The 12,684-nt window shown below is 37.3% G+C and overlaps 1 protein-coding gene across 1 annotated transcript in view; it reads right to left on the reverse strand.

The window, feature by feature from the left end:
• The window catches only part of LOC148947080 (protein KRI1 homolog), a 434,670-nt gene extending 424,330 nt beyond the window's left edge, over window positions 1–10,340 (reverse strand). Inside the window, exons 1-2 of the mRNA XM_089096506.1 lie at window positions 10,286–10,340; window positions 10,038–10,154 (exon numbers count right to left, since the gene is read on the reverse strand). Coding sequence (XP_088952632.1) covers window positions 10,038–10,154; window positions 10,286–10,340 — 172 coding nt within the window. The remainder of the gene's footprint in view (window positions 1–10,037; window positions 10,155–10,285) is intronic.
• Between the last annotated feature and the right edge of the window lie 2,344 nt (window positions 10,341–12,684).

Here is a 12,684-nt window from a genome sequence, read left to right on the forward strand (position 1 = left end):
GAAAACTCTTTCTTGGGACAGAAGAGGGCAGACAGCAGGTATACTTCGAAGCAAGTTGTGCCAGTCTCTTGAAACAATTGCTGTTATTTCACCCCCACTTTAATGGACAGCTTTTTTCCTGTCAATGATGGTTTCACTCCTGTACTGGTACTTATGTATTAGCTGGTACCCACCTGAGAAATCAAGTTTGGTTATTGCTAATGAAATAAAACAAAATAGGATGAAAATATAATAGTTTAGAAATAAATATAGGCTATATAAATGCATATTTGGAAGGGGGGAGGTAAAGCTAATACATAAGTACCCCTGTACCTTTCCAATTGCTGATCAATATTATCTGCTGACTTTTTCATCACTTGTTGAAGTTGCCCACATTTTATCAAACAGGTAGTCAATCAAACTTGCTGTGCCTACTCTCCTTTGTTTGGATACAGGGTTTTAAGTTTAAGTTAAAACTCTAGGGTTTTAAGTTTAGAGGAGGTATTTAAAGATTGTCTTGACAAAATTGTCCAGAATGCTAAAAAATACAGAAATATAAGCTAAATTTCTAAGGTATTGGCATACAGTGCTGACACTTTGGAACCCACTCTTCCCACCTTACAACACCCCTCACCCCCTAGCTGCAATCCTGACTGGATATCATGGTTTTAATCAATTGAATCTTAGATCTTTCACCCATGCACGTCAATATTCATTAAACAGACATGTATGGTTTGGTTGTATTCTTTTTAGTTGATTTGGTAAAAGTTGTAGCCTATGTTCTTGAACTCACCATACATTTTGAACATTGCTGCACCAGGTGTGTATTGACAAAAACCTGACATCATTTGGCTCCCCTCTGCTGCTCTCTTGAACATCATCAGACTTAGCTGGTGGTTCTACCCTCAAGGACTGGGCAAGCAAAAATTACCTGAGGAACTCTGGCACCATCTTCTGGTTAAGTTGCATAAAAACAAATCAGTCAATATCCAACATTTTGTTTCTAATATTCAATAATTACACTGACCCCCCCCCCTTGTTGGTTAGCTGATAGGCTAAATTGGTTGGGCCCTAAATATGATAGGCCTTTTTTTTTTAAACACAAAATAAAGAGTCTAATGGTAGTGCTTGTTCTAATTTATTTTCCTTCCTTCAGATGAGCTACTAAATTGTAAAACATCCTGGTTATTCAGCATAATGCAAATGGTGTATGAGCAAATCTGATAAATTTTTCACAGTTCATATTATTGACTTATGAATAAAGTAAACATACCACTTGATGTTTTTTTTTTATGCTCTTTCCAAATATAATAATCATTTTGTTCAGAAATGAATTTTACCCCTATCCCTATATATACCAATTCAGGGTATATATTTGCAGACTAGGGGTGGGGGGAGTAAAGTTTAAACTTACTTTACATTAGCAGAATAAAAAAAAAGTTCAGAAATAAAGTTTAACTCCACCCCCCCCCCCTAATGTGCAAATATAGGTAAATTTTCCGCAGTTCATATTATTGACTTACGAATAAAGTGAACATATTAATTGATGCCTTTTTTTACACTCTTTACAAATATATTAATCATTTTTGTTCAAAATAAATATCACCCCCCACCCTTATATATACCCATTCAGGGTACATATTTGCACATTAGGGGGTGGGGTAAAGCTTAAACTTAACTCTCATTTGCATCAGAAATAAACTTTACCTCTATCCCTCTAATGTGCAAATATATACCCTGAATTGGTATGGGCCTAGGCCTATATAGGGGTGGGGGTAAAATTCATTTCTGACAAAAATGATTATCATATTTGGAAAGAGCATACAATAAAGGGGTAAAACTCTACTTTAGCTAATTTTGGCTATCTTGGAAAGGGGTTAGGTTAGGAAAATGAAACTTTCAGGATGGGTCTAAAGCCTAAAGTATGTCCCTGGAAGGTATTTTGAAGTACCTACCTCCACTCCTTCTCTCTCTAGATGGTCCTGACCTTTAAAAATCTGTGTGTTATAAAAGTGAAAGTTTTCAAAATAGATCTTCTGCTTAAATGAAGTACAACACAATTGTTTTCAGCTTCACAACTTTGCTTAATCCCAATTTATAATATTTTAAAGATATGCAAATACATTTCCTAAATTTAAAAAAAAACAATCCATATGTTTTAAACTTCTACTCTAATAGCTGAAATTGCATTTTCTAAGCGGAAGCCAGAGCGAAATATACTGATTACTGAAAATTAAGGTAAAATGTTGTTTGGTCAAAATTTCACTAGGTATTAACCTGCCAAGAAAGCAAATTCCATGACCCACTAGAGAGAGAAGGAGTGGAGGTAGGAGATATCCACTCTTTGACTATTGGAAAAAATTAGTTTAAAGCTTATATAGAATGGTACTATCCAATCTCCTTATAATTAAAAACATTTTAGTCATCTAGTTGGAAAATTTGGCCCATCTTTATAGGAAAAATCTATATTTGCCAACTAGTTGATAATAAGTATTACCCCAGCAAAAATTTTCCTTTCCCAACTAATTGACTAGTCACTTCTCCCCAGCAAAACTTAATTTTTCCAACTAGTTGACTAATAACTTCTCCCCAGCAAAACTTAATTTTCTCGACTAGCTGAAACAAACATTGCCCCAGAAAACAATTTATTTTCCAACTAGTTGACTAATAATAGTTAGAATTTATTCTGAATAGCATAAAATATGTTAATAATATAGGTTTTTTTTCAAATTTAATTATCACTATTGTTACTATTGTGTGACAACTTCCATCTCTCTCCTGTCTCCCTCTTAATGGGAGATATATTTTGAGTTATATGTTGGTCTTTGAAGCCAGGGATTTTTTGTTTTATTTCCCAGGATAATTAGTCTTATACCTGGTCCTAAAAGTGAGATTGAATTTGTCAAAGCTTGGAGGGTTATTCATCCTGCCTGTTTAAGGAAAATGGATGCATATTTGAAGTTTTGTTCATTTCTATCTTACATTTAATGGACATAAATTGTGTATGTTCCTTCATTTATCTGTCTTTGTTTCTTTTCTGGATGAATATTTTTGTCTCATTTTCAGAATTTGTAATTAATTTTTCCAACTAGTTGACTAATAACTTCTCTTGCAGTAATACTTAAATTTGCCAACTAGTTGACAATAAATGTTGCCCTAGCAAAACTTTCTGTTTCCAACTAGTTGACAAATAACTTCTCCCCAGCATAACTTAATTTTGCCAACTAGCTGGAAAGAAACATTGCCCCAGAAAACAATTCATTTTCCAACTAGGTGACTAGTAACCTCTCCCCAGCAGAACTTTATTTTTCCAACTAGTTGACTAATAACTTCACCCCAGCAACACTTAATTTTGCCAACTAGCTGGAAACAAATATTGCCCCAGAAAACAATTTATTTTCCAACTAGTTGACTAGCCACTTTTCCCCAACAATACTTTCTTTATCCAACTAAATTAGTCTTATACCTGGTCCTAAAAGTGAGATTGAATTTGTCAAAGCTTGGAGGGTTATTCCTCCTGCCTGTTTAAGGAAAACAGATGCATATTTGAAACTCGGTTGCATATTTTGTTTTCCAACTAGTTGACTAGCAACTTTTCCCCAGCAATACTTTCTTTATCCAACTAGCTATAAACAAACTTACCCTATAAACACTTTAGTTAGCCATCTATTTGGCAAGTAACTTTATCCTCAGAATAATTTCTTAGCTAACAACATGACGTAAAGAGAAAACAAAAAACATAGTATTCCTGGTCCAACAAAAATTGGTAGTATGTGCTTTTAACAAATGGCCTACAGCTAAGGTAAATCAAGCAAACTGAATCCAGGAGTAAATAGTCTTGAAGCCAAAGAACTAAAAGTCTTCTCCTTCTATAAGTGTGCTTTCCAATCTGCAACAGCAACTGGGAGGTGTGAAAGTGAATAAAGGATTATTGACCAAATCTGTGAGAAAGAACATTTATTTCTACCCATATATTACCATACCTGCTTATATTTGATATTAAGTTTCATTTTAAAAGGTTTTCCCTGGTGTTTCACTTATTTACCTGATTTTTGATGTTAGAAAGTTTTTATTTTCTATTCCCAAGGGACTTGTCCTTTGTCTGCTAATAAACAGCTGTTTGTTTGTTTGTAAATAAGTCCAGGCTGAATTCAGTGTTCTTCTCCTTCTTCTGAATTTGCAGCCAGCGATAAAGCGCAGTTGCCAAACGCTAAATACTAAAACCACCATTGATTACGTTGGCTCGTCCGTTTTCGCGTTTTTTTTAGTGGATAATTTGTGCAGAAGGGAGCAATAGCAAACAAACAAGAGGCCGAATTGGTACCAGCGGGATTTTAATCCTTAAACTGCTGGGAATAGGTGATTTGAGTATTGCACTTCCCACATTCTGTCTACTTTGAAAATTGTCAAGGCAATAAATTTAGCGTTCTGAGCATCGACGAGATATAATACTTTCATTTGAGCGCCAGGAGAGGAGAAGCTAGCAGAAGAGTTGAAAGTAACTGTGGCAAGTGCTCTAGTGGTATCTGCCGAGAGTTATTTGTCCAAGAGCAAATCATTTGCAGCAAATTGTGTCGTTTATTTCGATTTTTGTCAATAATTTATCCTAAAGTTTGGACTTTACACAAACACTACCTAGCGGCGCTGCATTCTCGTGTTCCTGGTTGCATTCTGTTATCCAAGTTGCGTTCTATTACCTGTTACCTGAGTTGCGTTTTATTTGGTGTCGCCTTGATATCAGTGCCTGAAAGTTGCAAAGTTGCAGAATGCCACCAAAAAGGCTTCGAGAAAGCCCAAAAAAGGCAAAGACATTTGCGCTGCTTGTGATGAGAGTCTGGATGAAGAATCTAGTGCAATGAACTGCGACATTTGTAAACAATGGCTTTGCATCGATTGCCTTGAAATTAGCAAACCCGAGTATAATCTTCTGACAAAAATGACAAGGAGATTAGGCTGCGAATGGAAGTGTCCTGTTTGTAAAGGTAACACCCATAGTGGCGCTAGTGCAGCTGAAATACAAGCCATAGTTAACAAAACGCTTGAACCACTTGAACCTGCAATAACTGCTGTACAGGACCTAGATATTAAAATCAAGAATGCAGTTAAACAGTCATTTAGTGAGTTTAAAAAAAAGTTCAAGAAAGACATTGATGCCAAGTTCAAGGATGTGGAGACTCGTATTACTTCACTTGAGGAAGGCCCAGGGGCTGCTAGTAATCCTGATCTGTTACAAAAGCTAATCAAATCTCAAGTAGAATCTCTTAAAGATGAAATGAACCAGCAACTCGAGAGCCATGTGAAAAAATTGATCGCTGAAGATAGAGACAAACAAAGACGCAAATTAAATATCCTAGCATTCGGAGTATTGCCGCTACCCAATGATGAGACATTCATTAGTGACTTCTTATGTAACGAATACGGACTACAGCGGATAGCTGTAAAAAATGTTCGGCGCCTCGTCAGTCCCAATAACTCCCGGAATGAAAATGATTCGCGTAAGGCGAGCCCCATTATTTTTTCGGTTGATGAATTAAAAATTAAGAAAGTGATCCTGCAAAAGTCATATGAGAGAAAAGGAACAAGCCAAATTCAGTTTAGAAACGATGTTTCAAAAGCCGACCGTATAAAGAGGACAAAGCTGTATGAAGTACTTCATGCGCGACAAGCTAATGGTGAAGAAAACCTAGTCATTCAAGGCAACAGAATTGTTCCAAAAAACGTGCCCACCTCCATTGCAGCACCAGCTGCAATGGACACGATCTAGATAATTCTCAAAGAAATATAGATAGTAGTGTAAATAGCCCTGTGTCTTCTAATGTTGAAATAAGTACTATTGATGAATCAAGTGAATCTTTTTACAGTGCGAGATCAGTAAGCTGTATCCTTTCCGAGCAGACTGTTTTCATGAGTGACGTTTCAAACCACAGCAGCATAGAGTCTGGGGAATGTAATGATCTGGATAATAGCCCGAATAAAAGTTGCACGCATTGGATGAACAATGGTCTGAAAGTTGTCTTCAGTAACGTAGATTGTTTAACGTTAAAGCTCCATGAGATAAAATATGCCGTTTCGTCAGAAAAAGCAGACGTTTACGCTTTCTGCGAGATTAAATTTAAATGGACCAACACTCCTCTTGGAGATACCCAGATCCAGATACCCGACCATACCTTGGTCACCAACTTATCTAGAGAAGGAGGAAGAGGAATAGCCGTGTACATCCGAAGCTCTCTGAAGGTAGGAAGCATAGATATTAATTCAGATTATGAACCATATATTGAACAAGTGTGGATATCTGTCCTCCTGCCTTGTGGGCCATTTTACATTGGTTGCATGTATAGAAGCCCCAGTTCCCCTAGCCTTGAATCCTCTTTACTTGCTATGAGTACTTCAATTGATATTAAAATGAAGCTACGAGGAAACATAATTATTGTTGGTGATTTCAATCTCCCAAATATTCAATGGGTCAATGGATTTGGTTTTTCTGAAAATAGTTTAATAAGACCATTCCTGGAGTGCCTATTTAATCATTCTTTGTACCAGGCAGTTAACTTCCCGACAAGATATAGAAATAGCCAGAACCCTTCGCTACTTGATCTACTACTAGCAAAAGACCAAGAGTCTATAATAAGCATCAAGCCCCTACCACCATTTGGAGCTAGTGACCACATTGTCATAAGTTGCAGTTTTAGACTGTATCCACAAAGACTAGAATTAAAAAAAAAACATGTGTACACTGATTACAGTCTAATTTGTCAGGAACTGACTCAATGTGATTGGTCTTTCATTGAGAATACAGATGTGGAAGAGTCATGGACAACTATGAAAAGAATATTATTGAAGGCTATTGAAAATCACTCTTCTACAAAATGGAAAAGGAAACCAATAACCCTCCCGTATATTACAAAAGAAATAAAAATGGCTAGGAACAGAAAAAAGAAATACTGGAAGCTGTACACAAAGAATCAAAAACCAGGCTGACTATTACACAAAATATAAGCAGGCGCGAAACAAGCTTAGAAGTCTCTCCAGAAATATCACCGAGAAGTATGAGGAATCAGTGGCAGCTGCAACAAAAACTAACCCTAAGAAATTTTGGAGGTATGTGTCATCGGGTAAGCCTGGAAGGCATTCTGTCACTCAACTTGTACAAGATGGATCTAAAATCTGCGACCCAAGGAAGATAGCTAATGCATTAAATAAGCAGTTTATTTCAGTATTCACAGTTGCAGATAATGCCCCACTTCCAGACCCCCCACAGTACGAAATTCAAAAAAGTATGCCGCCCATTAATATTACTAAAGTAGATGTAGAGACTCGACTAAAGAAGATTAACCCAAATAAATCAACAGGACCTGACGGAGTGCCCCTCGGCTCTTAAAGGAGACGTATGCAGTACTATCACATCCTCTCACCCTACTATTCCAAAAGTCCCTAAATACTAAATCTATTCCACAAGACTGGAAGGAAGCTTACATTACACCTGTTCATAAAGGAAGCAGCAGAGATGAAGCCAGCAACTATCGACCAATTAGTCTCACCTCGGGAGTGGGAAAACTTCTTGAAGGCATAGTTAATTCAGCCATTATTGAACACCTAAATGCGAACAAGCTACTATCTCCCAGCCAGCATGGCTTCCGCCCCAGTCGATCAGTTGATACTAACCTCATTGATGCTTACGAGCATGTCACAGAACTTATGGACACGGGATCCCCAGTTGATATGATATTATTAGACTTAGCAAAAGCATTTGATAAAGTATGTCATAGGAGGCTAAATTCTAAACTTCACGCAATAGGCCTCCACGATGAAGTCATAAATTGGACGATGCAATTTCTTACCAACAGGAAGCAGGTGGTAAGAGTATTTGGGGATGGTGGATCAATTTTCTTCTCAGAATCAGCAGATGTAGAAAGCGGAGTACCCCAAGGCACGGTTTTGGGCCCAACTCTATTCAACATCTATATTAATGATGCATCTTCAATCATAAAGAATAAGATTTGCTTATATGCTGATGATTCCAAAATAATCGGTCCGATTTATGACCCCCAAAGTACCAGAGACATCCAAGCAGATCTCGACGCACTCTCAACGTGGGCAAAAACCTGGCGACTAGAATTTAATATCCAGAAATGCAAGGTCATACACTTTGGAGCAAACAACCCTCTCAGCCAGTATTTTATGGAATCCAATTGTGGTTTTAAACAGCCACTTACAACCAGTCACTGCGAAAAAGATCTGGGAGTCTTGGTTGATAACAAGCTTAAATTCAACTTACACACGCAGTCTGCAGTAGCCAAAGCCAACCAAACTCTCAGTATAATAAAGAGATCGTTCTGAAGTAGATCTCCAGCAGTGATTACTAAGCTCCTAAAGGGCCTGATCCGACCAAAATTAGAATTTAGGATGTCCATTACCACACCAGTTAACAAGCTTGACCAATCGATTCTGGAATCGGTGCAGCGGAGAGCAACGAAATGCATAAGGGGTTTTCAAAATTTGCCATATTCTACCAGACTCCAGAGGCTCAAAATACCATCTCTCACATACCGACGTAAGCGAGGAGATGTATAGATGACATTCAAATTGATCTGCAACCACGATATCATCCCTGACTTATTCCAGTTAGATAGTTCGTGAAGAACAAGAGGGCACCCCCTAAAGCTCTACCGGACATGCACTAATACCAGGCTGCAAAACAAATTTTTCTCCAACCGTGTGGTTGGCTTATGGAATTCCCTTAGCCAGAATGCAGTCATGTCCCCTAATACTGAAGCCTTCAAGTCAGCTGTTGACAGAGATTGGTGCAGCAAGACATGGCGCACAGTTTGGGATGCGCCAGATGAGCTGATCCAACATCATCATTGACCGGCGTCTACAGGATTCGTCCTTATCGCTGGCTAGTGCGATTTAAGGTCCTTTAAGGTAATAGTCTTACCCCAGGTTCACAGAGATGCAATTTCATGTATACTATTATATTATATTAGGCCCATTATAATTTCATGTATATTATAGAGATGCATATTATTAACATATTTTATACTATTCAGAATAAATTCTAACTATTATTAGTCAACTAGCCTAGTTGGAAAATGAATTGTTTTCTGGGGCAATGTTTCTTTCCAGCTAGTTGGCAAAATTAAGTTTTGCTGGGGAGAAGTTAATAGTCAACTAGTTGGAAAAGGAAAGTTTTGCTGGGGCAACATTTATTGTCAACTAGTTGGCAAATTTAAGTGTTGCTGGGGAGAAGTCATTAGTCAACTAGTTGGAAAAATTAATTTTTGTTGGGGAGAAGTTATTAGTCAACTTGTAGGCAAATTTAGATTTTTCCTATACAAATATGCCAAATTTCCCAACTAGATGACTAAAATGTTTTTAATTATAAGGAGATTGGATAGTACCATTCCATATAAGCTTATAAACTAATTTTTTCCAATAGTCAAAGGGTGGAGTCCAAGGCTTTCAAGGGTGACCTTCAAGTAATAATCTTGATGTGATCCATATTAAATCATCCTCTAAACTTGAGGATGAGATTTAATAAATCCCATCAAAACAAAATCACAGATCCTGAATTTGAATAACTAAGGCATGCTTTAAGACCATTTTCATTATACCTAGCCTACAAGATACCCCCAGATGGCTAATTTGACAGTGTATATATATACAAATCTTTGAATTAGCCAATCAAACAACCAGTATTTTAAGCCTAGGAGTTCAGCTTGACATAAGGAAACATATTAAGAAAACAATTCTTACTCCATAATATGTAAAATAATCCTAGTTAACACATTATGCAGGGAGAGAGCCTTTATCTTCACTTCTTTCCTTGTTTTTCCAGTTTTTCTAAGAAATTCAGTAATATTTAGAACCTGTATATTCACAGAATATATACCCCCACCCCCCTAATGTGCGAATATACACCTAGAATTGCATCCTCAATCTAAATATAACATCCATTTGCATCACAAATGAACTTTACTCCCATATAGCCTAAGCCATGTGGTGGATGTCCCTAGCCTACTAATGATTGGTTAAAACCTTTGGATTGAAAAAAATCTCACTCTTTTGAACCTCTTCTTTTTCTCTCCAATTTTGGTATCTTTCAGCATATTCTTTGTTAATAGAAAGCACTTGAGTATCATCTTCCTCCTCAAACAAGTCAAGGGGTCCATGTTTGTCTTATTTTGTTTTTACGCCACACTTGAGACTTCAAGACGAAAATGAGATACTTAAAATCTATACTCAAATCCTTAAGTGGGTCCTTGTACAAGTGGTTTCCAAACAACGTGCTATGCTATAGTAGTACTACTCCGGCAGATTCGTGTAAATGACTCAGTAGCAGTGTTTTCATAGAATTTATTCATTTTAAGGGCGTCCTGCTAAAGGACTTTTAACCAGATTTTGACGCAATTCTAGAATACGAAAAATATTTAATTGACCAGAAAGGTCTATACCATTAAAAGCTAAATCAGAGGTTTAGTAAAGGCAATCGACTCTTCCTAATTAGTAATCGGAAGAAACATGTCTGTTGAACATATCATAGGCAGCTCGCTAGCGCTGCCTAAGTAAAGAACGATGTGGGCACAATTTGTTTTTGTTTTTTTTCTCCACCCGGGCACTTTGTATCGAAGGAGTAGTCGTAAAAACTTCGAAAAGGGCTCATTCGATTGGAAATTGGAGTGGCTAGTGCCCTTTTTAATAGTCGAAAGTGATTGGAAGGCGAATGACACCCCTCTCGCGCCCACTATTTCCCAAAACACATCCAATCAAAATTTTGAGATAGCAATGTTGTTTCATGTAGTTGAAAGTTCTGGAAATTCGGTCTTAGAGAATGACAACCACCCTAACAGACCTTAGGGTAAGGGTTGTAATTTATGCCCTGGGGGCATATAAGGTGCTTATAGAAAGCATTGTCGTTACCAAAAGGGCTCATTCAATTGGAAATTGAAAGGCCGAGTGCCCTTTTTAATAGTCGAAAGTGATTGGAAGGCTTTACATTTTTATAGTAGAGATCGAAGTGGGTATAATGTATTATTTTTGGTTGTTATTGTTGTTTAGACCAGGGCACTTCGTATCGATGGAGTTGTTATGGGAACTTCGAAAAGGGCTCATTCGATTGAAAATAGAAAGGGCTGATGCCCTTTTTAATAGTCGAAAGTGATTTGAGGGCAACTAATCCCCCTTTCACTCCCACGCCCACCCTCCCATGCCCACCCTCCCACGCCAACCCTCCCATTTCTGCTCTTAAAATTTAACCAAATCAAAATAGCATAAATGTATCCAAGCTATCAAACAAAGTAAACAGATTTTTTTGGCGAATGGTATCAAGTTTTCCATTTCAGGTCAACTAGAGGAGGTATTAAACTAAATTAAACAGTACTATTTGTGTCCAGATTTTTAAAAGGGTGTATGTTGTTAAAAATTGCTTAAAATTTTTCTCCAGCATACAAATAGCAGGCCAAACTATAAAGTCTTATAAAACGAAAAGATTTTTATACGAAAATATTTTTGTAAAATTTTGAGATAGCCATTTTGTGTAACGTAGTTCAAGTTCTGGAAATTTGGTCTTAGAGGATGACATACACCCTAACAGACCATAGGGTAAGGGTTGTAATTTATGCTCTGGGGGCATATAAGGTGTTTATAGAAAGCGTTGTCGTTTCCAAAAGGGCTCATTCGATTGGAAATCAAAAGGCGTAGTGCCCTTTTTAATAGTCGAAAGTGATTGAAAGGCTTGACATTTTTATAATAAAGATCGATATGGGTATAATGTATTATTTTTGTTGTTATTGTTGTTTAGACCAGGGCACTTGGTATCGAAGGAGTTTTCGTGGGAACTTCGAAAAGGGCATATTCAATTGAAAATAGAAAGGGCCGATCCCTTTTTAATAGTCGAAAGTGATTGGAGGGCAACTAATCCCCTTTCACTCCCACCCTCCCACGCCCACCCTCCCACACCCACCCTCCCATTTGCCCATTATGTTTAAAAACTAAATGTTGCCTTAAAATTAAATCAAAATGCACTGTGATAATGCTTATTCCCCATAAAGCATCCCAGCAGTATCCCAAAAACGACTGAGGGTATTATAATCAAACTTTCGGGGCTACTTCTGCTCTTAAAATTTAACCAAATCAAAATAGCTCAAGTGTATCCAAGCTATCAAAGAAAGTAAACTGATTTTTTTTGCGAATAGTATCAATTTTTCCATTTGAGGTCAACTAGAGGAGGTATGAAACCAAATTAAACAGTACTATTTGTGTACAGATTTTTAATAGGGTGTATGTTGTTAAAAATTGCTGAAAATTTTTCTCCAGCATACAAATAGCAGGCCAAACAGTAGGAGGGACCTAATGACTCCGAGGCTTACATAATTTATTCATGGTTTATTGATCCGCGAAGGGGACAGATTTCTGAGAAATTGATCTTATAATCGACTAGGACAAGAGGGGAACTAGATTTCTGGGAAATTGTTTACATAATCGACGGGGGATTATTGATGCTCTAACGGGAACAGGATCACGTGTCTCTTTCTAGGTCAATCAGGGAGTTACGTAAGGTTTCCCTTACATCACAATTCGCCCTTGAGATTTTGTTTATAATGGACATGCGGTGAGGTTAAATTATCATACAGTCTCAAGGCATCATGGAGAGAACATCTGATATTATTGATTTGGAAGCTTTAGCTACATCGATTTATAATCTGAGTT

The sequence above is a fragment of the Artemia sp. Qi Xiang Cuo genome, chromosome 11 (assembly GCF_049724085.1).
Source record: "Artemia sp. Qi Xiang Cuo chromosome 11, ASM4972408v1, whole genome shotgun sequence".
Classification (NCBI taxonomy): domain Eukaryota; kingdom Metazoa; phylum Arthropoda; class Branchiopoda; order Anostraca; family Artemiidae; genus Artemia; species Artemia sp. Qi Xiang Cuo.